Source organism: Oncorhynchus mykiss, chromosome 19 (assembly GCF_013265735.2).
Source record: "Oncorhynchus mykiss isolate Arlee chromosome 19, USDA_OmykA_1.1, whole genome shotgun sequence".
NCBI lineage: Eukaryota > Metazoa > Chordata > Actinopteri > Salmoniformes > Salmonidae > Oncorhynchus > Oncorhynchus mykiss.
Genome location: NC_048583.1, coordinates 62,216,915 through 62,244,705, shown reverse-complemented (window position 1 = coordinate 62,244,705; position 27,791 = coordinate 62,216,915). Strand labels below are relative to the sequence as shown.

The 27,791-nt window shown below is 43.3% G+C and overlaps 1 protein-coding gene across 2 annotated transcripts; it reads right to left on the bottom strand.

The window, feature by feature from the left end:
• Positions 1-424: 424 nt before the first annotated feature.
• Positions 425-27,603, bottom strand: cdkl1 (cyclin-dependent kinase-like 1 (CDC2-related kinase)). 2 transcript variants are annotated; one of them, XM_036955321.1, is made up of 11 exons: positions 27,368-27,603; positions 26,064-26,314; positions 15,141-15,262; positions 8,487-8,559; positions 5,013-5,103; positions 4,208-4,408; positions 2,560-2,642; positions 2,141-2,197; positions 1,820-1,972; positions 1,636-1,731; positions 425-1,519 (listed from the first exon to the last, which is right to left on the bottom strand). In XM_036955321.1, exons 2-11 carry the CDS (start codon positions 26,229-26,231, stop codon positions 1,418-1,420), a joined length of 1,146 nt encoding a protein of 381 aa, XP_036811216.1. In that variant the 5' UTR covers positions 26,232-26,314; positions 27,368-27,603; the 3' UTR covers positions 425-1,417. The 2 variants fall into 2 exon arrangements, with proteins under 2 accessions (XP_036811216.1, XP_036811217.1); XM_036955322.1 differs by lacking the exon at positions 1,636-1,731 and having other exon boundaries at positions 427-1,519; positions 27,368-27,585.
• Between the last annotated feature and the right edge of the window lie 188 nt (positions 27,604-27,791).

Sequence of the window (27,791 nt, the reverse complement as noted above, 5' to 3'; positions counted from 1 at the left end):
ATGAATGGCACAACAATGGGCTCTTTTCACACCATCTCTGTGTATTCACATTGCAATTATGTTCGTAGCTTATGCCTGCTGCCCATACCATAACCTCACCGCTACCATGGGGAACTCTGTTCACAACGTTGTCACTCGCGTGGTCTGCGGTTGGCCGTACTTCCAAATTCTCTAAAACGACGGAGGTAGAGAAATTAACATTCAATTCTCTGGCAACAGCTCTGGTGGACATTCCTGCAGTCAGCATGCCAATTGCACACTCCCTCAACTTGAGACATCTGTGGCATTGTGTTGTGACAAACCTTTAGAGTGTTTTTTTTGTTCTCCCAGCACAAGGTGCACCTGTGTAATGATCATGCTGGGTTATCTTGGCAAAGGAGAAATGCTCACTAACAGGGATGTAAACACATTTGCACCCAAAATTTGAGAGAAATAAGCTTTCTGTGCGTATGGAACATTTCTGGTATCTTTTATTTCAGCTCATGAAACATGGGACGAACACTTGACATGTTTATTCCTGTTCAGTGCACATCTCTTCAGAGATCCAGACTGAATAGAACCCTTACTGTATTCAATCCACAGCTACGTTGAGGCTGATCTGATCATTTCAGACAATTGCTTATGAACAATTTCTGTCCGATAAAATAAAGCAGAGCTGACCTTTCACCTTCTGTTACATTTCTCCTCTTTACAAATGACTCAAAGCTACTTCTGAGAAAATCAATCAATATTTTTAACAAAATGCAAATCAATTCACTACCAAAAAAATGTCAACTGTCTCGCTCATTATTTATTTTTTTAAACACAAACAAATAACATTTGGCAAAACCAGTCAAGGCAGTAGGCTATGGTACTCCCTCTGTTCTACACAAGTATCTGTCTGTGTTCCCAGGTTGACTACGCTGCAGACGCATGCCAGATCTCACAATGTCTGGGATAGGTATTTTCCCTATCAGATCAACCACATATGTTATAGCAGCAATCTGGTGCCCGACCGGCACAGTCGATTGACGTGACAACATGCAACGTAGTCTGCCTGAAAGACGACCTCAATCTACCAGCTGAGCACTAGGCTGCTCCTTGTCATTATATAGATGTACAAAATACGCCTTCAATGGAGGCAACACCACATAATAAAATTGTCTTTCAGAAAAAAAAGTTTACATAGTGCATAGAATGACATCACAAGACACAAGGACTTCTCCCTGGTCCTTCCACGTTGTGATTCACTTCCTGGTTCCTGAGCTGACCAGAATATTGCCGTGTTCACGTGCTAGTCGGAACTAGGAAATTCAGAAATGCCCCGCGACACGTCTAGAACTACAGCAAGTTGGACATTTCAGTTCTAACTAGCACCGTGAACACGGTAAATGTTGATGAATGTGCGACTGGACCCTTCAGATCTAAACTGTTTGGTTTAAATGTTAGGGAAGTGGTAGTTGAATTTCCTCAGGTTGGTATAGTACTTCTTGTTGTCCAGAGCTGGGAAGATACTGCTGCTGGTGAGCTGAGGCAAATACTAGAGAGAGGAAAGGAAACAAGAGTGTGTTAATGCAGTTGGAAGAGCGACAATATATCATCTTCATGGAAGAGAATACAAAAAATGACAGAGGATGTACTGCATCGTGTAGACACCTTCAATTGTTTGTACAGCATTTTGCCATCTCTGACAGCTGGTCCCAATTTGCATGAAGCTTCCACCTTATTGCTTCCAAGTTCCACCTTACAGATCTAACAGACATTGAAGGGTTAGAGCCAAGAGGAAAGAGGGTAGGGAGTGAATTGGGACCGGCTGTTTAACGTGAAGAAACATACTGACCCCAGGTGGGAGGTGTTTGCGGGGCAGGAGGCGTGACCTCTTCTTGGTGGAGCGGTCGGTGCTCTCGCTCTCCTCCCGTTGGCTGTCGAAGTACGGGTGCTCCAGAAGCTGCTCACAGGCCAGCCGCTCCGACGGGTCCATACGCAGGCAGCCCTGGGGTCAGGGGGGCAAAGGTCATTTAGGGAAGGGATGAGGGGAATGAATATTTGCTAATAAAACATCAGAGACCATTAAATGAGAGATCGTTCATTTCATTTAGAGAACCAGATATTTTTACCACACAAATTGCCAGCAGGTGAATGGCTGGATAGACAGGCATACCTTCATCAGACTCAGTGCTTGATATGACAGGTTGGGGTATTTCAGTTCCAGAGATTCCTATTGGATGATAAAGGATGCCTTATTGTGTATAATTGTTTTGGACCCTTTTGATAATTTACGCAGCGTTTTGAGGCAGAGAGGAAGCATTTCATTGCACAGTTTATACTCCGTTGTATACAACAAATAAACGCTGATTTGATAGATATATACGGCAGGTATCATCAACTAGATTTAGCCGGAGAGGATGGTCAGAGGGCAGGAACATAATTACAAATCATTTGTAGACTTCAAGTTGACCACGGGAAGCTCAAACGGGCCGCCAGTAGGGAATCCTGGAATACAGTACGCTCCTCAAGATGTTTCACACTGATTTGTTTACCGTTTTGGTAGATGAATCATCATTATGTGTTTGTTCTCACCATTTCCTGAGGCTCTGGGATGCAGACTCCACTGAAGAACTGGTTCTTACTGAATACCTGCTGGTGGCGGGGGATCAGGTCTCCTGCAGACACACAGACAGACACACAGACAGACACACAGACAGACAGACACACAGACAGACACACAGACAGACAGACAGACAGACACACAGACAGACACACAGACAGACACACAGACAGACACACAGACAGACAGATACACAGACAGAAACACAGACAGAAACACAGACAGACATACAGACAAAGCTCTTACTTCTCTCCTTTACCTAACACACCGGAACAGGTGAACGTAATGTGACACTGACGACAGCCTTGTATTTTACATTACATTTGACATTGTTGGTCATATGGGAGGTGCTTGTTGGTCATATGGGAGGTGCTCGTTGGTCATATGGGAAGTGCTCGTTGGTCATATGGGAAGTGCTCGTTGGTCATATGGGAGGTGCTTGTTGGTCATATGGGAGGTGCTTGTTGGTCATATGGGAGGTGCTCGTTGGTCATATGGGAGGTGCTTGTTGGTCATATGGGAGGTGCTCGTTGGTCATATGGTAGGTGCTCGTTGGTCATATGGGAAGTGCTCGTTGGTCATATGGGAGGTGCTTGTTGGTCATATGGGAGGTGCTCAGGCAGAGGAGCTCATGTTTACTGATAATAAAGGGTACTGTCCTTTTCCTGAACTAACTGGTGAAACAACTAACTGTTCTAACATCACTAACTTATAACTCGTCACTAACTGTTATAACGCATCACTAACTGTTATAACGCGTCACTAACTGTTATAACGCGGCACTAACTGTTATAACATCACTAACTTATAACTCGTCACTAACTGTTATAACGCATCACTAACTGTTATAACGCGTCACTAACTGTTATAAGACGCCACTAACTGTTATAACGCATCACTAACTGTTATAACGCGTCACTAACTGTTATAACGCGTCACTAACTGTTATAACATCACTAACTTATAACTCGTCACTAACTGTTATAACGTGTCACTAACTGTTATAACGCGTCACTAACTGTTATAACGCGTCACTAACTGTTATAACGCGTCACTAACTGTTATAATGCGTCACTAGCTGTTATAACGCGTCACTAACTGTTATAACGCGTCACTAGCAGTTATAACACGTCACTAGCTGAAACATTGATTGTGTCTTAAACAGCACCCTATTTCCAGGCTCTGGTCAACAGTAGTGCCTATGAAGGGAATAGGGTGCCAACAGTAGTGCACTATGAAGGGAATAGGGTGCCAACAGTAGTGCTGCACTATGAAGGGAATAGGGTGCCAACAGTAGTGCACTATGAAGGGAATAGGGTGCCACAAGTAGTGCACTATGAAGGGAATAGGGTGCCACAAGTAGTGCACTATGAAGGGAGTAGGGTGCCAAAAGAGTGCACTATGAAGGGAGTAGGGTGCCACAAGTAGTGCACTATGAAGGGAGTAGGGTGCCAAAAGTAGTGCACTATGAAGGGAATAGGGTGCCAAAAGTAGTGCACTATGAAGGGAATAGGGTGCCACAAGTAGTGCACTATGAAGGGACTAGGGTGCCACAAGTAGTGCACTATGAAGGGAATAGGGTGCCATTTTGGACACCCTAGCTATATTAATCCCACTTACCCAGTGTCTTCCTGATGAGGTAGAGCTGATCCATGTCTGACTTGCCGGGCCAGAGGGGGATGCCAGAGAGCAGCTCAGAGAAGACACAGCCCAGCGCCCAGACATCAACAGGGGCTCCATACTGAGTATCACCCACTAGCAGCTCAGGGGCCCGGTACCATCGCGTTGCCACATAGTCTGTGTAGTAGTCACATGGACCGGCTGCAGGGACAGATCGATACGCATCTCTGTTTAGGAACAAGACTTAAAGCCTAGCCTGCATGGTATAATGCATTTAATATAATATGGTTATGATGCATTATAAGCAGGCTTTACACAACATAGACAGATAGTTTGAATATAATGGTATAGGGTAGAACAGAACAGAATAAATATCACTTCATCGTTCAAAGTGAATCAAAAATTCATATTTTTACTGTCTTGTGTTATTCCCCCCCCAAAAACACACACACGAGTCTGGAAGCTGTTAGATACAAGACTCTGTTTAGGACGAAAGAATTGGTAAGAAATGGAATGAGTGTTGATTTCAATGGTGACGTGATGGCAGAAAGTTAAGACAGTGGTATTACAACAGGAGTCCACCAGGTGGCAGTAGACCTACAGAAACAGTAACAGTAACAGTACAGTAGCACTACACCATACAGGGAAGGAGTCTCATAATGACGGTGTACCAAATAATACTATATTCCCTACATAGTGCACTACATTTGACCAGAACCCTATGGATCATAGTAAACATGTTTAGCACTTCATAGTGATTAGGATGCCATTTGGGACATGTAATAAAAAAAATGTGGGGACTTACTGAGGATCCTGGCGAATCCGAAGTCACAGAGCTTAATGACCTGCTGTTTAGTAATGAGGATATTCTCGGGCTTCACGTCTCTGTGGATGCACTGCAGGAGACAACAACCAAACGTTAGTCGTTTAACAGTGCCAGCCAGGGCGGATTTTTCATTCAACTACAGCTGATCATGTGGTGGTCTTGTACGGTTGTTGATCTAAACGCGAGAAGAGGTTTCCAGGCTGTTGTGTCCCGTCTTGCCAACTCCTATGGTCATTGTCAAGCAAATCATTAACAAGACAACACAAACAGACCTGGGACCAGGCTATGTTACACTGTTACGATGTGACAAAAGAACACAAACAGACCTGGGACCAGGCTATGTGACACTGTTACTATGTGACAAGGCAGCACAAACAGATCTGGGACTTTGCCAGGCTAGAGAAGACGGGACTTTTCCAGGCTAGAGAAGGCGGTACTTCGCCAGGCTAGAGAAGGCGGTACTTTGCCAGGCTAGAGAAGACGGGACTTTGCCAGGGTAGAGAAGATGGGACATTGCCAGGCTAGAAAAGGCGGTACTTTGCCAGGCTAGAAAAGGCGGTACTTTGCCAGGCTAGAGAAGACGGGACTTTGCCAGGCTAGAGAAGACGGGACTTTGCCAGGCTAGAGAAGGCGGGACTTTGCCAGGCTAGAGAAGGCGGTACTTCGCCAGGCTAGAGAAGGCGGTACTTTGCCAGGCTTGAGAAGACGGGACTTTGCCAGGGTAGAGAAGATGGGACATTGCCAGGCTAGAAAAGGCGGTACTTTGCCAGGCTAGAAAAGGCGGTACTTTGCCAGGCTAGAGAAGACAGGACTTTGCCAGGGTAGAGAAGACGGGACTTTGCCAGGCTAGAGAAGATGGGACTTTGCCAGGCTAGAGAAGAAGGGACTTTGCCAGGCTAGAGAAGACGGGACTTTGCCAGGCTTGAGAAGACGGGACTTTGCCAGGCTAGAGAAGACGGGACTTTGCCAGGCTAGAGAAGACGGGACTTTGCCAAGCTAGAGAAGACGGGACTTTGCCAGGCTAGAGAAGACGGGACTTTGCCAGGGTAGAAAAGACGGGACGTTGCCAGGCTAGAGAAGATGGGACTTTGCCAGGCTAGAGAAGACGGGACTTTGCCAGGCTAGAGAAGATGGGACTTTGCCAGGCTAGAGAAGACGGGACTTTGCCAGGCTAGAGAAGACGGGACTTTGCCAGGCTAGAGAAGACGGGACTTTGCCAGGCTAGAGAAGACGGGACTTTGCCAGGCTAGAGAAGACAGGACTTTCCCAGGGTAGAGAAGACGGGACTTTGCCAGGCTAGAGAAGGCGGTACTTTGCCAGGCTAGAGAAGGCGGTACTTTGCCAGGCTAGAGAAGACGGGACTTTGCCAGGTTAGAGAAGACGGGACTTTGCCAGCATAGAGAAGACGGGACTTTGCCAGGCTAGAGAAGGTGGTACTTTGCCAGGCTAGAGAAGACGAGACTTTGCCAGGCTAGAGAAGGTGGTAATTTCCCAGGCTAGAGAAGACGGGACTTTGCCAGGGTAGAGAAGACGGGACTTTGCCAGGGTAGAGAAGACGGGACTTCGCCAGGGTAGAGAAGACGGGACTTTGCCAGGCTAGAGAAGACGGGACTTTGCCAGGCTAGAGAAGACGGGACTTTGCCAGGCTAGAGAAGACGGTACTTTGCCAGGCTAGAAAAGACGGGACTTTGCCAGGCTAGAGAAGACGGGACTTTGCCAGGGTAGAGAAGACGGGACTTTGCCAGGCTAGAGAAGGCGGTACTTTGCCAGGCTAGAGAAGGCGGGACTTTGCCAGGCTAGAGAAGGCGGGACATTGCCAGGCTAGAGAAGACGGGACATTGCCAGGCTAGAGAAGACGGGACATTGCCAGGCTAGAGAAGACGGGACTTTGCCAGGCTAGAGAAGACGGGACTTTGCCAGGCTAGAGAAGACGGGACTTTGCCAAGCTAGAGAAGACAGGACTTTGCCAGGCTAGAGAAGGTGGTACTTTGCCAGGCTAGAGAAGACGAGACTTTGCAAGGGTAGAGAAGGCGGGACTTTGCCAGGCTAGAGAAGACTGGACATTGCCAGGCTAGAGAAGATGGGACTTTGCCAGGCTAGAGAAGACGGTACTTTGCCAGGCTAGAGAAGACGGGACTTTGCCAGGCTAGAGAAGACGGGACTTTGCCAGGCTAGAGAAGACGGGACTTTGCCAGGCTAGAGAAGGTGGTACTTTGCCAGGCTAGAGAAGACGAGACTTTGCAAGGCTAGAGAAGGTGGTACTTTGCCAGGCTAGAGAAGACGGTACTTTGCCAGGCTAGAGAAGACGGGACTTTGCCAGGCTAGAGAAGACGGTACTTTGCCAGGCTCGAGAAGATGGGACTTTGCCAGGCTAGAGAAGACGGGACTTTGCCAGGCTAGAGAAGGTGGTACTTTGCCAGGCTAGAGAAGACGAGACTTTGCAAGGGTAGAGAAGGCGGGACTTTGCCAGGCTAGAGAAGACTGGACATTGCCAGGCTAGAGAAGATGGGACTTTGCCAGGCTAGAGAAGACGGTACTTTGCCAGGCTAGAGAAGACGGGACTTTGCCAGGCTAGAGAAGACGGGACTTAGCCAGGCTAGAGAAGACGGGACATTGCCAGGCTAGAGAAGATGGGACATTGCCAGGCTAGAGAAGATGGGACATTGCCAGGCTAGAGAAGACGGGACTTTGCCAGGCTAGAGAAGACGGGACTTTGCCAGGCTAGAGAAGACGGGACTTTGCCAGGCTAGAGAAGACAGGACTTTGCCAGGCTAGAGAAGGTGGTACTTTGCCAGGTTAGAGAAGACGGGACTTTGCCAGGCTAGAGAAGACGGTACTTTGCCAGGCTAGAGAAGACGGGACTTTGCCAGGCTAGAGAAGACGGTACTTTGCCAGGGTAGAGAAGACGGTACTTTGCCAGGGTAGAGAAGACGGGACTTTGCCAGGCTAGAGAAGGCGGTACTTTGCCAGGCTAGAGAAGACGGGACTTTGCCAGGTTTGAGAAGACGGGACTTTGCCAGGCTAGAGAAGACGGTACTTTGCCAGGCTAGAGAAGACGGGACTTTGCCAGGGTAGAGAAGACGGGACTTTGCCAGGCTAGAGAAGGCGGTACTTTGCCAGGCTAGAGAAGACATGCAGCAGATCAGGCAGGTGTATTCACTAGGAACCAAACAGAAACAAACGGGCCAAAAGTGGTAGGGAACTACCCGAATTTGTCCAATGAGAAACACTTGTTTTTTTTTAGGTTTTTTCTGTTCTAAAACATTTTGCAACGGTGTGCAATAATGAATACACTCCATATCCGGACTTTAGCTGTGCAGCTTGACTGTTAAAAAAAGGGGCCCCGTGGCGGTTTGTTGTGTCTCAGTGAAAGAGTAACGTCTGGGCAGCCAGGAGACTGGAATGCTAGTGAAACAGCGGTTTGGGTAGAGGAACGACGGAGAAACCACTTACGTTCTGTTTATGACAGAAGTTGACAGCCTGGAGTGTCTGCCAGGTGATGCTTTTTACCAGATGTTCTGGAACACTGGAAGTTAAAGAAGAGACAACCAAATAACACAGATATATTTTTACAGTTATAGATTTCATTTAATTCAATTATAATTTTCAGGACTGTATGTGTGTAATTCTATGACTAATAAACACAAAGCCAGGTACAGGTTATCAGATTGCTGGCGCTAATCTCTGACAGCAGTTTAAGGAAACTTGTAATTTAAATAAAATATATTTAAAAAATAAAAGGTTTGCTCTGTTGCCTCTGCGACTTCCACTGATTGTTAGCTAGCAGTGGCTAAAGTCAGCTGACGTTTGTAGTGGCTGATTATTATTATATTATTAAATTCTAAGGGTTTTATTGGCATGGGGAAACATATGTTTATATTGCCAAAGCAAGTGAAATAGATAAACAAAAGTGAAAAATAAAAAATAAAAATGAAAGGTAAACATTACACTCACAAAAGTTCCAAAGGAAAAATGTCATATGATGTCTATATACGGTGTTGTAACGATGTTCAACTGGTTAAAGTACAAAAGGGAAAATAAATCAACTGAAATATGGATTGTATTTGCAGTGGTGTTTGTTCCTTCACTGGTTGTAGCAACAGGTGACACATCTTGCTGCTGTGATGGCACACTGTGGTATTTCACCCAGTAGATATGGGAGTTCATCAAAATTGGGTTTGTTTTCTAATTCTTTGTGTGTCTGTGTAATCTGAGGGAAATATGTGTCTCTAATATAGTCAAAAATTGGGGCAGGAGGTTAGGAAGTGCAGCTCAGTTTCCACCTCATTTTGTGGACAGTGTGCACATAGCCTGTCTTCTCTTGAGAGCCAGGTCTGCCTACGGCTCTCAATAGCAAGGCTATGCTCACTGAGTCAAAGCTTTCCTTAAGTTTGGGTCAGTCAGTCTTATTTGTATAAGTGGTTACAATGTTTATCGCACTGATCGGGTTAAGTAAGGTGGGGGTGTGGCTACATATGTAAAAACTAGATTCCCTGTAAGTGTGGCAAAGTCTGAAACTATTTGTAAACAGTTGGAATTTCTTGCTTTGAATATTGAGGTTTCAAAAGGCCTCTCTACAACTGTGATTGGCTGTTACAGACCCCCCTCTGCTCTCTATAACTGTGATTGGCTGTTACAGACCCCCCTCTCCTCTCTATAACTGTGATTGGCTGTTATAGACCCCCCTCTGCTCTCTATAACTGTGATTGGCTGTTATAGACCCCCTCTGCTCTCTATAACTGTGATTGGCTATTATATACCCCCCTTTGCTCTCTATAACTGTGATTGGCTGTTATAGACCCCCCTCTGCTCTCTATAACTGTGATTGGCTGTTATAGACCCCCCCTCTGCTCTCTATAACTGTGATTGGCTGTTATAGACCCCCCCTCTGCTCTCTATAACTGTGATTGGCTGTTATAGACCCCCCTTCTGCTCTCTATAACTGTGATTGGCTGTGATAGACCCCCCCCTCTGCTCTCTATAACTGTGATTGGCTGTTATAGACCCCCCTTCTGCTCTCGGTGATGCATTTTCTTCTTTGACGCACCTTATGTCTAAACTTCTTTACAGTGAAATGATCTCAACTGGTGTTGGTTAAAGCCGGTGTCTGATGATTTAAAAATGTTTTGTAATTCTATGAATCCTACCCAGTTGATTAACTCACCCACTGGCCCAAATCTTAAATGCCCAGATCAATCTACCCTGATTCATTTGATATGGACAAATGTTCCACATAAATATTCTGCGGTTGGTGTTTTTTTGCAATGATTTAAGTGACCATTGTGCTGTTGTTGCTGTTAGAAATACTAAGGTTCCTAAAACAAACCCACGTTTTATTCGTAGGAGAAATTTGAAGTGTTTTAATGAGCAGCCTTTCTGTCATGATTTGTTTTATTTTGACTGGAGCAAGATTGAGTTTATCCCTGATGTGAAAACTGCCTGGAAATTCTTTCATGATGTTTTTTTCCCAAATAGTAAACAAACATGCCCCATTCTGCAGGTTCAGGGTTAAAGGGCGGGATAATCCAGGTTCAGGGTTAAAGGGAGGGATAATCCAGGTTCAGGGTTAAAGGGCAGGTTAATCCATGGTTTTCTTCTGAGCTGTCTTGTATTATTCACGACCGTAATCTAGCCTGGGCTAAAGCAAGGAAATCCTGTTCTGATGCTGATTGGATTATTTTTAGGCAGTTAAGAAACAAGTGTTATTTTCTTCTCAGGAAGGCCAAGTCTGAATATTTTATGTCTGTTACCACTGATAACCTGAATGACCCTAGAAAGTTCTGGATGTCTGGTCACAGTAATGTTAATGAATTACCGTCATGTGTTTTGAAGGACTCTGTTGCTGTATATGACACAACTGAAATGCTGAATTGTTTCAATGAGCACTTTGTTATCATCTGGTAGGCTGTTTGATTCAGTGTCCTCTGTCTCTGTTCAACCCTGTGGTGGATGAACCAGTGTCCTCTGTCTCTGTACAACTCTGTGTGGATGAACCAGTGTCCTCTGTCTCTGTCCAACCCTGTGTGGATGAACCAGTGTCCTCTGTCTCTGTTCAACCCTGTGTGGATGAACCAGTGTCCTCTGTCTCTGTCCAACCCTGTGTGGATGAACCAGTGTCCTCTGTCTCTGTACAACCCTGTGTGGATGAACCAGTGAGAGCTGGTCAAACTTTTAGCTTTTTTCCATTCTCAGTGCAGGTGGTACATAAAGCCCTGAAATCCTTAGATCAGAGAAAGCCTGCAGGTCCTGATCTTTTGGATCCCTGCTTTTTAAATCTGGCAGCTGATTTCATAGCTGAACCACTTACATCTCTGTTCAATCTAACCCTGGAATGTAATGAAATTCCAAAGATCTGGAAATCAGCATTTGTCCTACCACTTTTAAAAGGGGGAGATCCAACTCTTTTAAATAATTATAGGCCAATCTCAAAGCTGTCCCCCCTGGTGAAAATACTTGAAACCCTTGTAAGTGAACAGCTAAAATAGTTTTTTATTTACTAACTCTATTTTATCAATGTACCAATCGGGCTTCAGGAAGAAGCATAGCACAATTACAGCAGCCATGAAGGTTTTAAATGATATCACTGAAGTCATTGACAAAAAACAGCACTGTGTCTGTCTCACTTTTTATTGATCTCTCTAAGGCTTTTGATACAGTTGATCGTGCTATACTAAGGCAGAGATTGTCGAGTGTAGGTCTTTCGGAGCATGCAGTTGCACGGTGTGCTAACTATCTGTCTGATAGAACTCAGTGCCCTCAATTTGATGGGCTTATGTCTGTTAAATTGTCTGTCTTGAATGGTGTGCCCCAAGGCTCTGTACTTGGTCCTCTCTTATTCACTATTTATATAAATGATTTAGACAAAAATGTCCAAAATGCACAACTTCATTTTTATGCTGATGAGACTGTTATTTACTGTTGTGCCTCGTCTCTTACAAAAGCTTCCCAGAACATTCAAACTGCTTTTTATACTGTTCAACATACCTTGTGTCAATTGAAGCTTATCCTCAATACTGACAAAACTAAACTAATGGTGTTTTCTAAAGCAAGAAATAGACCTCTGAACCTTTCACCTGTTACTACCTGCCAGGGCAAGGAGATTGAGTTTGTAACCTCGTATAAATATCTTGGAATTTTAATTGATGACGGCCTCTCTTTTAAATTGCATATTCAACAAATTACTAAAAAATTGAAGCTGAAATTAGGATTTTATTTTAGGAATAAGGCCTGTTTTTCTTTTGAAGCCAGAAGGAGGCTAGTATCAGCTAAATGTATGCCTTAACTAGACTATGGGGATATTTTATATATGAATGCTTCCACTCAGTGTTTGAGATCAATTGACACCCTTTACCATGGCACTTTGAGATTTATTTTAACCTGTAAAACCCTCACGCACCACTGCACTTTGTATACCAGGGTTGGCTGGCCTTCTCTAGTCACTCCTAGGCTCAGTCACTGCTATACTTTTATTTACAAAGCCATTTTGGATTTACTACCTTTTTATTTGTGGATTTTTATTGTTCAGGAATGTGGTGGGTCGTCTCTTCGTTCGCTGGACTTTATCCTGCTAACTGTTCCAAATGCCCGAACTGAATTTGGTAAAAGGGCTTTTATGTCCTCTGGCCATCGTCTTGGAACGCCTTACAAAATACTTTTAAACTGGAAGAACTTGTCCCGATCGGTGTTTTTAAATCACTGATGAAGGATTTTGAGACTGATTCCCTGACCTGTCAATGTTTTATAATTTGCTGTTTTATACTCTATGGTTTTTACTAGATTACTTGTAGTTTTTCATGTTGTCTGTCTTTCATTTTTTTGTAATGACTTGGTGCTGCCTATCTTGGCCAGGGCGCTTTTGAAAAATATATTTTAATCTCAATGAGCCCTTCCTGGTTAAATAAAGGTTTAAAAAAAAAAAATTTTTTTTTTTTTTTAAGTCCTTCTGGTCAGGTATTCTGCCGCTGTGTACTCTCTGTTTAGGGCCAAATAGCATTCTAGTTTGCTCTGTTTTTTTGTTAATTATTTCCAATGTGTCAAGTAATTATCTTTTTGTTTTCTCATGATTTGGTTGGGTCTAATTCTGTCCTGGGGCTCTGTGGGGTCTGTTTGTGAACAGAGCCCCAGGACCAGCTTGCTTAGGGGACTCTTCTCCAGGTTCATCTCTCTGTAGCTGATGGCTTTGTTATGGAAGGTTTGGTAATCGCTTCCTTTTAGGTGGTTGTAGAATTTAACAGATATTTTCTGGATTTTGATAATTAGCGGGTATCGGCCTAATTCTGCTCTGCATGCATTATTTGGTGTTCTACTTTGTACACGGAGGATATTTTTGCAGAATTCTGCATGCAGAGTCTCAATCTGGTGTTTGTCCCATTTTGTGAATTCTTGGTTGATGAGCGGACCCCAGACCTCACAACCATAAAGGGCAATGGGTTCTATGACGGATTCAAGTGTTTTTAGCCAGATCCTAATTGGTATGTTGAATTTTATGTTCCTTTTGATGGCATAGAAGGCCCTTCTTGCCTTGTCTCTCAGATGGTTCACAGCTTTGCGGAAGTTACCTGTGGCGCTGATGTTTAGGCCGAGGTATGTATAGTTTTTTGTGTGCTCTAGGGCAACAGTGTCTAGATGGAATTTGTATTTGTGGTCCTGGTGACTGGATCTTTTTTGGAACACCATTATTTTGGTCTTACTGAGATTTACTGTCAGGGCCCAGGTCTTACAGAATCTGTGCAGAAGATCTAGGTGCTGCATTAGGCCCTCCTTGGTTGGTGACAGAAGCACCAGATCATCAGCAAACAGTAGACATTTGACTTCGGATTCTAGTAGGGTGAGGCCGGGTGCTGCAGACTGTTCTAGTGCCCTCACCAATTCGTTGATATATATGTTGAAGAGGGTGGGGCTCAAGCTGCATCCCTGTCTCACCACCTGGCCCTGTGGGAAGTGTGTATCTCTCTCTCCCCCTCCCACTTCCCCTTCCTCTCCCCCTCCCCTCTCTCTCTCCCCCTCTTCTCCCTCTTCTCCCTCCCTCCCGCTCTCCACCTCTTTCTCCCCCTCCCTCCCCTCCCTCTTTCCCCCCTCTCCCTCCCTCCCCCTCTCTTATTGTAAACTGTAGTCCAGAAGCCCATCCATCAGTGTTGCCATGGAGATGGCTAAATCCAGCCTTACAACTGGTGATTTAATAGCCACGGATGCATCCTAAATGTCTCCCTATATAGTGCACTACTTTTGACTGGAACCAATAAGGCTCAGGTCAAAAGTAGTGCACTATATAGGGAATAGGGTGCCACTTGGGACATAAACAATCTCCATCCCCCTTCCTGTGGCTGAGTCCCCCATGAAACCCTTACAGCCCCCCCATGGGAGTGAGGCAGGCACCTCTATTAACTGTGTGTGTGTGTGTGTGTGTGTGTGTGTGTGTGTGTGTGTGTGTGTGTGTGTGTGTGTGTGTGTGGTGTGTGTGTGTGTGTGTGTGTGTGTGTGTGTGTGTGTGTGTGTCTGTGTGGTGTGTGTGTGTGTGTGTGTGTGGTGTGTGTGTGTGTGTGTGTGTGTGTCTGTGTCTGTGTGGTGTGTGTGTGTGTGTGTGTGTGTGTGTGTGTGTGTGTGTGTGTGGTGTGTGTGTCTGCGTTCCTACAACTCCACCTCCCTCCCTGTCAGCCAACATTCTGGGACTACATCGCTGTAAACATTCCGCAACGAGCAGGTCAGTCTCCGTGGTAACAGCCAAACACTGTGGCTATCAGCAGGGGAGACACTATATACAGGTCATAGATTATCAGCAGGGGAGACACTATAAGGGGCGGCAGGTAGCCTTGTGGTTAGGGCGTTTCGCCAGTAACCGGAAGGTTGCTAGATCGAATCCCCGAGCTGACAAGGTAAAAATCTGTCGTTCGGCCCCCTGAACAAGGCAGTTAACCCACTGTTCCTATTTGTTCTTAACTGACATGCCTAGTAAAAATAAAGGTTAAATAAAAACGTAAAAAATATATACAGGTCGTAGATAAACAGCAGGGAGACAAATAAACAATCTATAGAATTTATCAGTGTGTGAGACAGAGACAGCGTGTGTGAGACAGAGAGAGCCTATGTGTGTAGAGAGCCAGTACTCACCCTCTGGGGTATCGGTCCAGCTCGTTGAGGACAGTGTGATCACAGTACTCAAACACCAGGTGTAGTTTACGTTTACGCCTGAACACCTCAATCAGGTTCACAAGGTTGGAGTGCTTTAGTTGCTGCTCGGATAACACACACACACACACACACACACACACACACACACACACACACACAGTTGAAGTCAGAAGTTTACATACACCTTAGCCAAATACATTTAAACTCCGTTTTCACACTTCCTGACATTTAATCCTAGTAAAAATTAGGATCAGTTAGGATCCCCACTTTATTTTAAGAATGTGAAATGTCAGAATAATAGTACAGAAATTTATTTATTTCATCGTTTATTTCTTTCAACACATTCCCAGTGGGTCAGAAGTTTACATACACTCAATTAGTATTTGGTATCATTGCCTTTAAATTATGTAATTTGGGTCAAAAGTTTCAGGTAGCCTTCCACAAGCTTCCCACAATAAATTGGGTGAATTTTGGCCCATTACTCCTGACAGAGCTGGTGTAACTGAGTCAGGTTTGTAGGCCTCCTTGCTCGCACACGCTTCTTCAGTTCTGGCCACAAATGTTCTATGCGATTGAGGTCAGGGCTTTGTGATGGCCACTCCAATACCTTTACTTTTTTTTGCCCTGAAGCCATTTTGCCACAACTTTGGAAGTATACTTGGGGTCATTGTCCATTTGGAAGACCCATTTACAGCCTCCTGACTGATGTCTTGAGATGTTGCTTCAATATATCCACATAATATTCCTACCTCATGATGCCATCTATTTTGAGAAGTACACCAGTCCCTCCTGCAGCAAAGCACCCCCACAACATGATGCTGCCACCCCCGTGCTTCACGGTTGAGATATTGTTCTTCGGCTTGCAAGCCTCCCCCTTTTTCCTCCAAACATAACGATGGTCATTATGGCCAAACAGTTCTATTTTTGTTTCATCAAACCAGAGGACATTTCTCCAAAAAGTACGATCTTTGTCTCCATGTGCAGCTGCAAACCGTAGTCTGGCTTTTTTATGGCGGTTTTTGAGCAATGGCTTCTTTCTTGCTGAGCGGCCTCTCAGATTATGTCAATATAGGACTCGTTTTACTGTGGATATAGATACTTGTGTACCTGTTTCCTCCAGCATCTTCACAAGGTCCTTTGCTGTTGTTCTGGGATTGATTTGCACATTTCGCACCAAAGTGCGTTCATCTCTAGGAGACAGAACACGTCTCCTTCCTGAGTGGTATGACGGCTGTGTGGTCCCATGGTGTTTATACTTGCGTACCATTGTTTGTACAGATGAATGTGGTACCTTCAGGCGTTTGGAAATTGCTCCCAAGGATGAACCAGACTTGTGGAGGTCTACAATTTTTTTCTGAGGTCTTGGCTGATTTATTTGGATTTTCCCATGATATCAAGCAAAGAGGCCCTGAGTTTGAAGGTAGGCCTTGAAATATATCCACAGGTACACCTCCAATTGACTCAAATGATGTCAATTAGCCTAACAGAAGCTTCTAAAACCATGACATCATTTCTGGAATTTTCCAAGCTGTTTAAAGGCACGTCTGACCCACTGGAATTGTGATACAGTGAAATAATCTGTCTGTAAACAATTGTTGTAAAAATGACTTGTGTCATGCACAAAGTAGACGTCCTAACCGACTTGCCAAAACTATAGTTTGTTAATTAACAAGAAATTTGTGGAGGGGTTGAAAAACTAGTTTTAATGACTCCAACCTAAGTGTATGTAAACTAGTTTTAATGACTCCAACCTAAGTGTATGTAAACTAGTTTTAATGACTCCAACCTCAGTGTATGTAAACTAGTTTTAATGACTCCAACCTAAGTGTATGTAAACTAGTTTTAATGACTCCAACCTAAGTGTATGTAAACTAGTTTTAATGACCCCAACCTAAGTGTATGTAAACTAGTTTTAATGACTCCAACCTAAGTGTATGTAAACTAGTTTTAATGACTCCAACCTAAGTGTATGTAAACTAGTTAATGACTCCAACCTAAGTGTATGTAAACGAGTTTTAATGACTCCAACCTAAGTGTATGTAAACTAGTTTTAATGACTCCAACCTAAGTGTATGTAAACTAGTTTTAATGACTCCAACCTGAGTGTATGTAAACTAGTTTTAATGACTCCAACCTAAGTGTATGTAAACTAGTTTTAATGACTCCAACCTAAGTGTGTGTAAACTAGTTTTAATGACTCCACTCTAAGTGTATGTAAACGAGTTTTAATGACTCCAACCTAAGTGTATGTAAACTAGTTTTAATGACTCCAACCTAAGTGTATGTAAACTAGTTTTAATGACTCCAACCTGAGTGTATGTAAACTAGTTTTAATGACTCCAACCTGAGTGTATGTAAACTAGTTTTAATGACTCCAACCTAAGTGTATGTAAACTAGTTTTAATGACTCCAACCTAAGTGTATGTAAACTAGTTTTAATGACTCCAACCTAAGTGTATGTAAACTAGTTTTAATGACGCCAACCTAAGTGTTTGTAAACTTCCCACTTCAAATGTATCACAAAGCACCTATGCTACACCACAGTAACGACACACGTTTGTAATCTTTTAATTGTACAGTGATCCCAATATACTGTAGGTGCACACAGTGATATGGATATAGAGATTACATAACAGAAAGTCATGGATCTGTGTTTGCTTTGTGCAGAGCGGCTGACAAGCTCCCACATGTCTTATCAAAACAGAGAACGCAGGAAGAGGAACGGTTATAAACATGCTGTGGTCTCCCATGACAACCGGTATGTCCCCATCTGGTTTTATAGAACTGTTTATGAGGAGGAGGAGGACGAGGAGGAGGAAGCTACTGGAAGAACTGTTTATGAGGAGGAAGAGGATTAGGAATCTACTGGAAGAACTGTTTATGAGGATGAGGAGGCTACTGGAAGAACTGTTTATGAGGATGAGGAGGCTACTGGAAGAACTGTTTATGAGGATGAGGAGGCTACTGGAAGAACTGTTTATGAGGATGAGGAGGCTACTGGAAGAACTGTTTATGAGGATGAGGAGGCTACTGGAAGAACTGTTTATGAGGATGAGGAGGCTACTGGAAGAACTGTTTATGAGGATGAGGAGGCTACTGGAAGAACTGTTTATGAGGATGAGGAGGCTACTGGAAGAACTGTTTATGAGGATGAGGAGGCTACTGGAAGAACTGTTTATGAGGATGAGGAGGCTACTGGAAGAACTGTTTATGAGGATGAGGAGACTACTGGAAGAACTGTTTATGAGGATGAGGAGGCTACTGGAAGAACTGTTTATGAGGATGAGGAGGCTACTGGAAGAACTGTTTATGAGGATGAGGAGGCTACTGGAAGAACTGTTTATGAGGATGAGGAGGCTACTGGAAGAACTGTTTATGAAGATGAGGAGGCTACTGGAAGAACTGTTTATGAAGATGAGGAGGCTACTGGAAGAACTGTTTATGAGGATGAGGAAGCTACTGGAAGAACTGTTTATGAAGATGAGGAGGCTACTGGAAGAACTGTTTATGAAGATGAGGAGGCTACTGGAAGAACTGTTTATGAGGATGAGGAGGCTACTGGAAGAACTGTTTATGAGGATGAGGAGGCTACTGGAAGAACTGTTTATGAGGATGAGGAGGCTACTGGAAGAACTGTTTATGAGGATGAGGAGGCTACTGGAAGAACTGTTTATGAGGATGAGGAGGCTACTGGAAGAACTGTTTATGAGGATGAGGAGGCTACTGGAAGAACTGTTTATGAGGATGAGGAGGCTACTGGAAGAACTGTTTATGAGGATGAGGAGGCTACTGGAAGAACTGTTTATGAGGATGAGGAGGCTACTGGAAGAACTGTTTATGAGGATGAGGAGGCTACTGGAAGAACTGTTTATGAGGATGAGGAAGCTACTGGAAGAACTGTTTATGAAGATGAGGAGGCTACTGGAAGAACTGTTTATGAAGATGAGGAGGCTACTGGAAGAACTGTTTATGAAGATGAGGAGGCTACTGGAAGAACTGTTTATGAGGATGAGGAGGCTACTGGAAGAACTGTTTATGAGGATGAGGAGGCTACTGGAAGAACTGTTTATGAGGATGAGGAGGCTACTGGAAGAACTGTTTATGAGGATGAGGAGGCTACTGGAAGAACTGTTTATGAGGATGAGGAGATGATTTCAGTCTATAACAGACATGGTCTCAACAAGATGATACAGCCTATAACAGACTAGATGATACAGTCTATAACAGACAAGGTGATACAGTCTATAACAGACTAGATGATACAGTCTATAACAGACAAGATGATACAGTCTATAACAGACATGGTCTCAATAACAAGATGATACAGCCTATAACAGGCTAGATGATACAGTCTATAACAGACAAGGTGATACAGTCTATAACAGACTAGATGATACAGTCTATAACAGACTAGATGATACAGTCTATAACAGACAAGGTGATACAGCCTATAACAGACTAGATGATACAGTCTATAACAGACAAGGTGATACAGTCTATAACAGACTAGATGATACAGTCTATAACAGACAAGATGATACAGTCTATAACAGACATGGTCTCAATAACAAGATGATACAGCCTATAACAGACTAGATGATACAGTCTATAACAGACAAGGTGATACAGTCTATAACAGACAAGATGATACAGTCTATAACAGACATGGTGTCAATAACAAGATGATACAGTCTATAACAGACTATATGATACAGTCTATAACAGACAAGATGATACAGTCTATAACAGACATGGTGTCAATAACAATATGATACAGTCTATAACAGACAAGATGATACAGTCTATAACAGACATGGTGTCAATAACAATATGATACAGTCTATAACAGACAAGATGATACAGTCTATAACAGACTTGATGATATAGTCTATAACAGACAAGATGATACAGTCTATAACAGACATGGTGTCAATAACAAGATGATACAGTCTATAACATAGATGATACAGTCTATAACAAACAAGATGATACAGTCTATAACAGACATGGTGTCAATAACAAGATGATACAGTCTATAACAGACTAGATGATACAGTATATAACAGACAAGATGATACAGTCTATAACAGACAAGATGATACAGTCTATAACAGACATGGTGTCAATAACAAGATGATACAGTCTATAACAGACTAGATGATACAATCTATAACAAACAAGATGATACAGTCTATAACAGACATGGTGTCAATAACAATATGATACAGTCTATAACAGACTAGATGATACAGTCTATAATAGACAAGATGATACAGTCTATAACAGACAAGATGATACAGTCTATAACAGACAAGATGATACAGTCTATAACAGACAAGATGATACAGTCTATAACAGACAAGATGATACAGTCTATAACAGACTAGATGATACAGTCTATAACAGACAAGATGATACAGTCTATAACAGACAAGATGATACAGTCTATAACAGACAAGATGATACAGTCTATAACAGACTAGATGATACAGTCTATAACAGACAAGATGATACAGTCTATAACAGACATGGTGTCAATAACAAGATGATACAGCCTATAACAGACAAGATGATACAGTCTATAACAGACAAGATGATACAGTCTATAACAGACAAGATGATACCGTCTACAACAGACAAGATGATACTGTCTACAACAGACAAGATGATACAGTCTATAACAGACATGGTCTCAATAACAAGATGATACGGCCTCAACGTCAACAGTGAAGAGGCGACTTTGGGATGCTAGCCTTCTAGGCAGAGTTCTTCTGTCCAGTGTCTGTTATTTTGCTCATTTTAATATATATATATTTTTGGCCAGTCTGAGATATGGCCAGCATCCCAGAGTCGCCTCTTCACTGTTGACGTTGAGACTGGTGTTTTACGGGTACTATTTAATGAAGCTGCCAGTTGAGCAATTGCAAGGCGTCTGTTTCTCAAACTAGACACTCTAATGTACTTGTCCTCTTGCTCAGTTGTGCACCGGGGCCTCCCACTCCTCTTTCTATTCTGGTTAGGGCCATTTTGTGCTGTTCTGTGAAGGGAGTAGTACACAGCGTTGTACGAGATCTTCAGTTTCTTGGCAAGTTCTCGCATGGAATAGCCTTCATTTCTCAGAACAAGAATAGACTGATGAGTTTCAGAAGAAAGTACTTTGTTTCTGAGCCTGTAATCAAACCCACAAACGCTGATGCTTCGGATACTCAATTAGTCTAAAGAAGGCCATTTTTTTTGCTTCTTTAATCAGAACAACAGTTGTCAGCTGTGCTAACATAATTGCAAAAGCGTTTTCTAATGATCAATTAGCCTTTTAAAATGATAAACTTGGATTAGCTAACACAACGTGCCATTGGAACACAGGATGTATATATATATATATATAGTGGCGTACAGCAGGTCAGCCACCAGGGGGAGACTCGTGGAGTCCTTGTGACAGAAGGAGTATACATCACGAGGCGATGGCTCCATCTGCTGGACGTGCCAGGTCTCGACGGGCTCTCCGGCCAGGACTATTTGGGGCTGATTGGGGATCGGTGAGTAATCAAGGGCTGATTGCTCCAGAGAACCCATTTCCACTGCTCCAAAGTACAATGGTGGCGAGCTTAACACCCCTCCAGCCGACGCTTGGCATTGAGCATGGTGATCTTAGGCTTGTCTGCGGCTGCTCGGCCATGGAAACCCATTTCATGTAACTCTTGACGAAACAGTTATTGTGCTGACGTTGCTTCCAGAAGCAGTTTGGAACACGGTAGTGAGTGTTGCAATCAAGGACAGATGATTTTTTAAGCGCTTCAGCACTCAGTGGTCCCGTTCTGAGAGCTTGTGTGGCCTACCACTTTGTGGATGAGCCGTTGTTGCTTCTAGATGTTTCCACTTCACAATAACAGCACTTGACCGGGGCAGCTCTATCAGGGCAGAAATTTTACGAACTGACTTGTTGGAAAAGTCTGTGACGGTGCCACATTGAAAGTCACTGAGCACTTCAGTAAAGCCATTCTACTTCCAATGTTTGTCTATGAAGATTGCATGGCTGTGTGCTAAATTTGATACACCTGTCGGTACAGATGTAGCTGAAATAGTCCAATCCACTCATTTGAAGGGGTGTCCACATACTTTTGTGTGTACAGTACCAGTCAAAAGTTTGGACACACCTACTCATTCAAGGGTTTTTCTTTATTTTTGCTATTTTCTACATTGTAGAATATTAGTGAAGACATCAAAACTATTAAATAACACATATGGAATCATGTAGTAACCAGAAAAGTATAAAACAAATCAAAATATATTTTATATTTGAGATTCCTCAAGGTAGTCACCCTTTTTGCCTTGATGACAGCTTTGCACACTCTTGGTATTCTCTCAACCAGCTTCACATGGAATGCTTTTCCATCAGTCTTGACGGAGTTCCCACATATGCTGAGCACTTGTTGGCTCCTTTTCCTTCACTCTATGGTCCAACTCATCCCAAACCATCACAATTAGGTTGAGGTCAGGTGATTGTGGAGACCAGGTCATCTGATGCAGCACTCCAGCACTCTTCTTCTTGGTCAAATAACCCTTACACAGCCTGGAGGTGTGTTGGGTCATTGTCCTGTTGATAAACAAATGATAGAGGGATGGGATATCGCTGCAGAATGTTGTGGTAGTCATGCTGGTTAAGTGTGCCTTGAATTCTAAATAAATCACTGACAGTGTCACCAGTACCGCACCTCCTCCATGCTTCACGTTGGGAACCACACATGTGGAGATCATCCGTTCACCTACTCTACGTCTCACAGAGACACGGCGGTTGGAACCAAAAATCGCAAATATGGACTCATCAGACTAAATGACAGATTTCCACCGGTCTAATGTTCATTGCTCGTGTTTCTTGGCCCAAGCAAGTCTCTTCTTATTATTGGTGTCCTTTAGTTGTGGTTTCTTTGCAGCAATTTGACCATGAAGGCTTGATTCACACAGTCTCCTCTGAACAGTTGATGTTGAGATGTGTCCGTTACTTGAACTCTGAGAAGCATTTATTTGGCCTGCAATTTCTGAGACTGGTAACTCTAATGAACTGATCCTCTGCAGCAGAGGTAACTCCGGGTCTTCCTTTCCTGTGGCGGTCCTCATGAGAGACTGGTAACTCTAATGAACTTATCCTCTGCAGCAGAGATAACTCTGGGTCTTCCTTTCCTGTGGCGGTCCTCATGAGAGACTGGTAACTCTACTGAACTGATCCTCTACAGCAGAGGTAACTCTGGGTCTTCCTTTCCTGTGGCGGTCCTCATGAGAGCCAGTTTCATCATAGCGCTTGATGGGGTTTGCAACTGTTTGCACTTGAAGAAACATTCAACGTACTTTATATTTTCCGCTTTGACTGACCTTCATGTTTTAAAGTAATGATGGACTGTCATTTCTCTTTGCTTATTCGAGCTGTTCTTTCCATAATATGGACTTGGTCTTTTACCAATTAGGGCTGTCTTCTGTATACCACCCTTACCTTTTCACAACACAACTAATTGGCTCAAAAGCATTAAGGATAGAAATTCCGCAAATGAACTTTTAACAAGGCACGTTAACCTGTTAATTGAAATTCATTCCGGGTGACCTCATGAAGCTGGTTGAGAGAATACCAAGAATGTGCAAAGCTGTCATTAAGGCAAAGGGTGGCTACATTTCACATTGTTTGGGTTACTACATGATTCCATATGTGTTATTTCATAGTTTTTATGTCTTCACTATTATTCTACAATGTAGAAAATAGTAAACATAAAGAAAAACCCTTGAATGAGTAGGTGTGTCCAAACCTTTGACTGGTCCTGTATATACTGAACAAAAATATAAACACAACATGTAACAATTTTACTAAATTACAGTTCACATAAGGTAATCAGTCAATTGAAATAAATTAGGCCCTAATCTGTGGATTACACATGACTGTGCAGGGGCGCAGCCATGGGTGGGTCTGGGAGGGCATAGGCCCACCCACTGGGGAGCCAGGCCCAGCCAATCAGAATTAGTTTTTCCCACAAAAGGGCTTTATTACAGACAGAAATACTCCTCAGTTTCATCAGCTGTCCGGGTGGCTGGTCTCAGACGATGTGGAGGTCCTGGGCTGGCGTGGTTACACGTCGTCCGCGGTTGTGAAGCTTGTTGAACGTACTGACAAATTCTCTAAAAGACGCTTATGGTAGAGAATTTAACATCTGGCAGCAGCTCTAATGAACATTCCTGCAGTCAGCATGCCAATTGGCCTCTCCCTCAAAACTTAACATCTCTGTGGCATTTTATTTTGACAAAACTGTACATTTTAGAGGGGCATTTTATTGTCCCCAGCACAAGGTGCACCTGTGTAATGATCATGCTGTTTAATCAGCTTATTAATATGCCACACCTGTCAGGTGGATGGATTTTCTTGGCAATTGAGAAATGCTCACTAACAGGGATTGAAACAAATTTGTCCACAAAATTAGAGAAATAAGCTTTCTGTGCGTATGGAACATTTCTGGGATCTTTCATTTCAGCTCATGAAACATGGGACCAACACTTTACATGTTGCATTTATATTTTTTGTTCAGTATAATATCGCTAATTCTTAATGTCAATTATATGGGGCGGCAGGGTAGCCTAGTGGTTAGAGTGTTGGGCTAGTAACCGAAAGGTTGCAAGTTCAAATCCCTGAGCCGACAATGTACAAATCTGTCGTTCTGCCCCTGAACAGGCAGTTAACCCACTGTTCCCCTGAACAGGCAGTTAACCCACTGTTCCCCTGAACAGGCAGTTAACCCACTGTTCCTAGGCCGTCATTGAAAATAAGAATTTGTTCTTAACTGACTTGCCTAGTTAAATAAAGGTAAAAAAAAAATTAAAAAAAATATGCGATTAGTTTGTTGTTGAACACATCTGGCTGATTGAAAGGTAAATAATTAATTGTACATACTAATGGGAAAGGAATGTTTATTCTGGATAGGCTGAGTCTAACACAAGCCAGCTGTCAGGGTTGTTGTTAGTGAATCTAAGATGCACAACAGTCAAATATCATACAGAAAAAATACAGCAACCAGCTGTTAAACTAAAATTACACTAAACATTTTCCCCGACTAGTGTCAAAAACATACCCAGGACTGTATGTTAACTGTGTGTCCATTGGCTGCTATTCTCTGTATTCAACAGAAAGCTCTTAAAACATGGGGCAGTGACCAAGAACAAAGACAGAATCCCCTCCCACTTGTTTCCAATGACGTACAACAGGGATACAACAAGGCAGGGAAAAGAAGAGTCTTCCTTCACCTTCCTCTGCCTCGCTGCATGTATCTTGTCCTGCACAACAGTGAAGTCTACAGGGGGTTAACAGTGAAGTCTACAGGGGGTTAACAGTGAAGTCTACAGGGGGTTAACAGTGAAGTCTACAGGGGGTTAACAGTGAAGTCTACAGGGGGTTAACAGTGAAGTCTACAGGGGGTTAATAAGGAGGGCTCAAGGCTGGGTGGTTTTAATAAAGAGGGCTCAAGGCTGAGTGGTTTTCATAAATAGGGCTCAAGGCTGGGTGGTTTTAATAAAGATGGCTCAGGGCTGGGTGGTTTTCATAAAGAGGGCTCAAGGCTGGGTGGTTTTAATAAATATGGCTCAAGGCTGGGTGGTTTTCATAAAGATGGCTCAGGGCTGGGTGGTTTTCATAAAGAGGGCTCAAGGCTGGGTGGTTTTAATAAAGATGGCTCAAGGCTGGGTGGTTTTCATAAAGAGGACTCAAGGCTGGGTGGTTTTCATAAATAGGGCTCAAGGCTGGGTGGTTTTAATAAAGATGGCTCAGGGCTGAGTGGTTTTAATAAAGAGGGCTCAAGGCTGAGTGGTTTTAATAAAGAGGGCTCAAGGCTGGGTGGTTTTAATAAAGAGGGCTCAAGGCTGAGTGGTATTTACCTTCAGCATCCTAATCTCTCTCAGAGCGATCCTCTTAATGACGGGATCGTCTTCAGACTCCACAAACTTCTTGATGGCAACGATCTGTCCCGTGTCCCTGTTCCTGCACTTGAACACCACACCGTAGGACCCCTCCCCGATCTTCCCCATCTTCTCATACTTCTCCATGGTGATGTCTGAGGACTGACTGGGAGTGGTCGTAGTCGTTTTGGTTCAAGAAATGCCTTATGGGATGGCCTTTGACTTGAGATCTTAAAAGCCAACCAGTACACAGTACATGTGAGAAGTTTTCGATTTTACAGAACAATACACATTTTTATTTATATTTTAAAATCAGGTTTTCCTTGGTTATGAAATACTGATACATTCAGGTTTTTTTTTCGTGTTATTACATTTCTCACTCAAATGTTTGTATCCTGACACTAACTTAACTGTAGAGCTGAATGAATGCATTTTCCTTCTTGTGTAGGGATGCCAAAGAAAATTATATTCTATAATACCGTGTGTGTCCCCACATGTCCCAAAAACATGTCAAAGAGAATGGGGACCTGGCATGAAAAAGTCACGAGATGTAAGAGCTCTGGCAAGAGAAACTGTTGCGTTGCCTAAACGTGTCTAGCCTACAACAAGTTATTGTTGTCAACAGTGTCCAAAAAAAAGCTACTTAAGACTGGTATGGAGGTCGTAAAAACAAAACTGGACCCCCCCACCCCTCCTAGAAAAAAACAAAAAACAAACCCAGAAGGGGGGCGGGTTTGTATAATAACACCTGCTGAAAACAGAACAGAACCTACCGTACTGTATATTAAACACGTGTTTGCTTTTAATAATGGCTAAACGGATCACAAAACGATCAGATCACGTGTATAGTAGCCCCAAACATAAACCTAAAATCTAATTCTAGTTAAAGATTAATTTATTCGCTTGTGGAAACCTTACACCTACCTTTGGACAGTTCGATTGCGTAACGAAAACATTTGCATTGCAAAGTATATAAAGGTCTTCCGAGGTAAACAGGGGAAGAAAACAATTGTGTTTTCAACTTCTGTAAAGGCAATACAAATCAAAGTCCTTCACTATACAACCGTCTACTCGGCTAGATCACCACCTATTACAACACATTCACTCAAATAATTGTGTCATAAAGCCAACACATTAATAAAAGCGAAAAAACGATCACGCCATAAAAATATAGAGTACTCAAAATGAAATTGCATGTTTACAAAACAAGTTATACATTTCAACGCTACATACATTTATTATGAGCCAATACGGTTATTGGTCATATTCAAAGTTATACTTACGTTCAGGTGTCGTTTGGATGTACAGTATTGCCAAATAAGACACTCAGAGCGGAGAGAACGCCTGGCATACATCGACTGAGGAGAAACGGAGATGGACACGTTGTTGGAACTGTAGGTCGAGCTGCTCTCTCTCTCTCAGAAGGCTTTCGCTTTCAGCCTGGTCCCCATAGGAACAGACTCCACCCCTTCTTCAGCCTGGTCCCCTAGGACCAGACTCCACCCCCTCACACACAGCCTTTTCAGCCTGGTCCCCATAGGAACAGACTCCACCCCCTCTTCAGCCTGGTCCCCTTAGGACCAGACTCCACCCCCTCACACACAGCCTTTTCAGCCTGGTCCCCATAGGAACAGACTCCACCTCCTCACACACCGCCTTTTCAGCCTGGTCCCCATAGGAACAGACTCCACCCCTTCACACACCGCC

What these genes read in the sequence shown, in the direction of transcription:
- cdkl1 (XM_036955321.1), bottom strand. Translation starts at nt 26,231, where the DNA reads ATGGAGAAGTATGAGAAGATGGGGAAGATCGGGGAGGGGTCCTACGGT. An exon ending in CTGGACCGATACCCCAGAGG is followed by an intron (nt 8,560 to 15,140) that starts GTGAGTACTGGC and finishes TTTAACTTCCAG; the next exon opens with TGTTCCAGAACATCTGGTAA. An exon ending in TGCTGTACAAACAATTGAAG is followed by an intron (nt 1,520 to 1,635) that starts GTGTCTACACGA and finishes TCCTCTCTCTAG; the next exon opens with TATTTGCCTCAGCTCACCAG.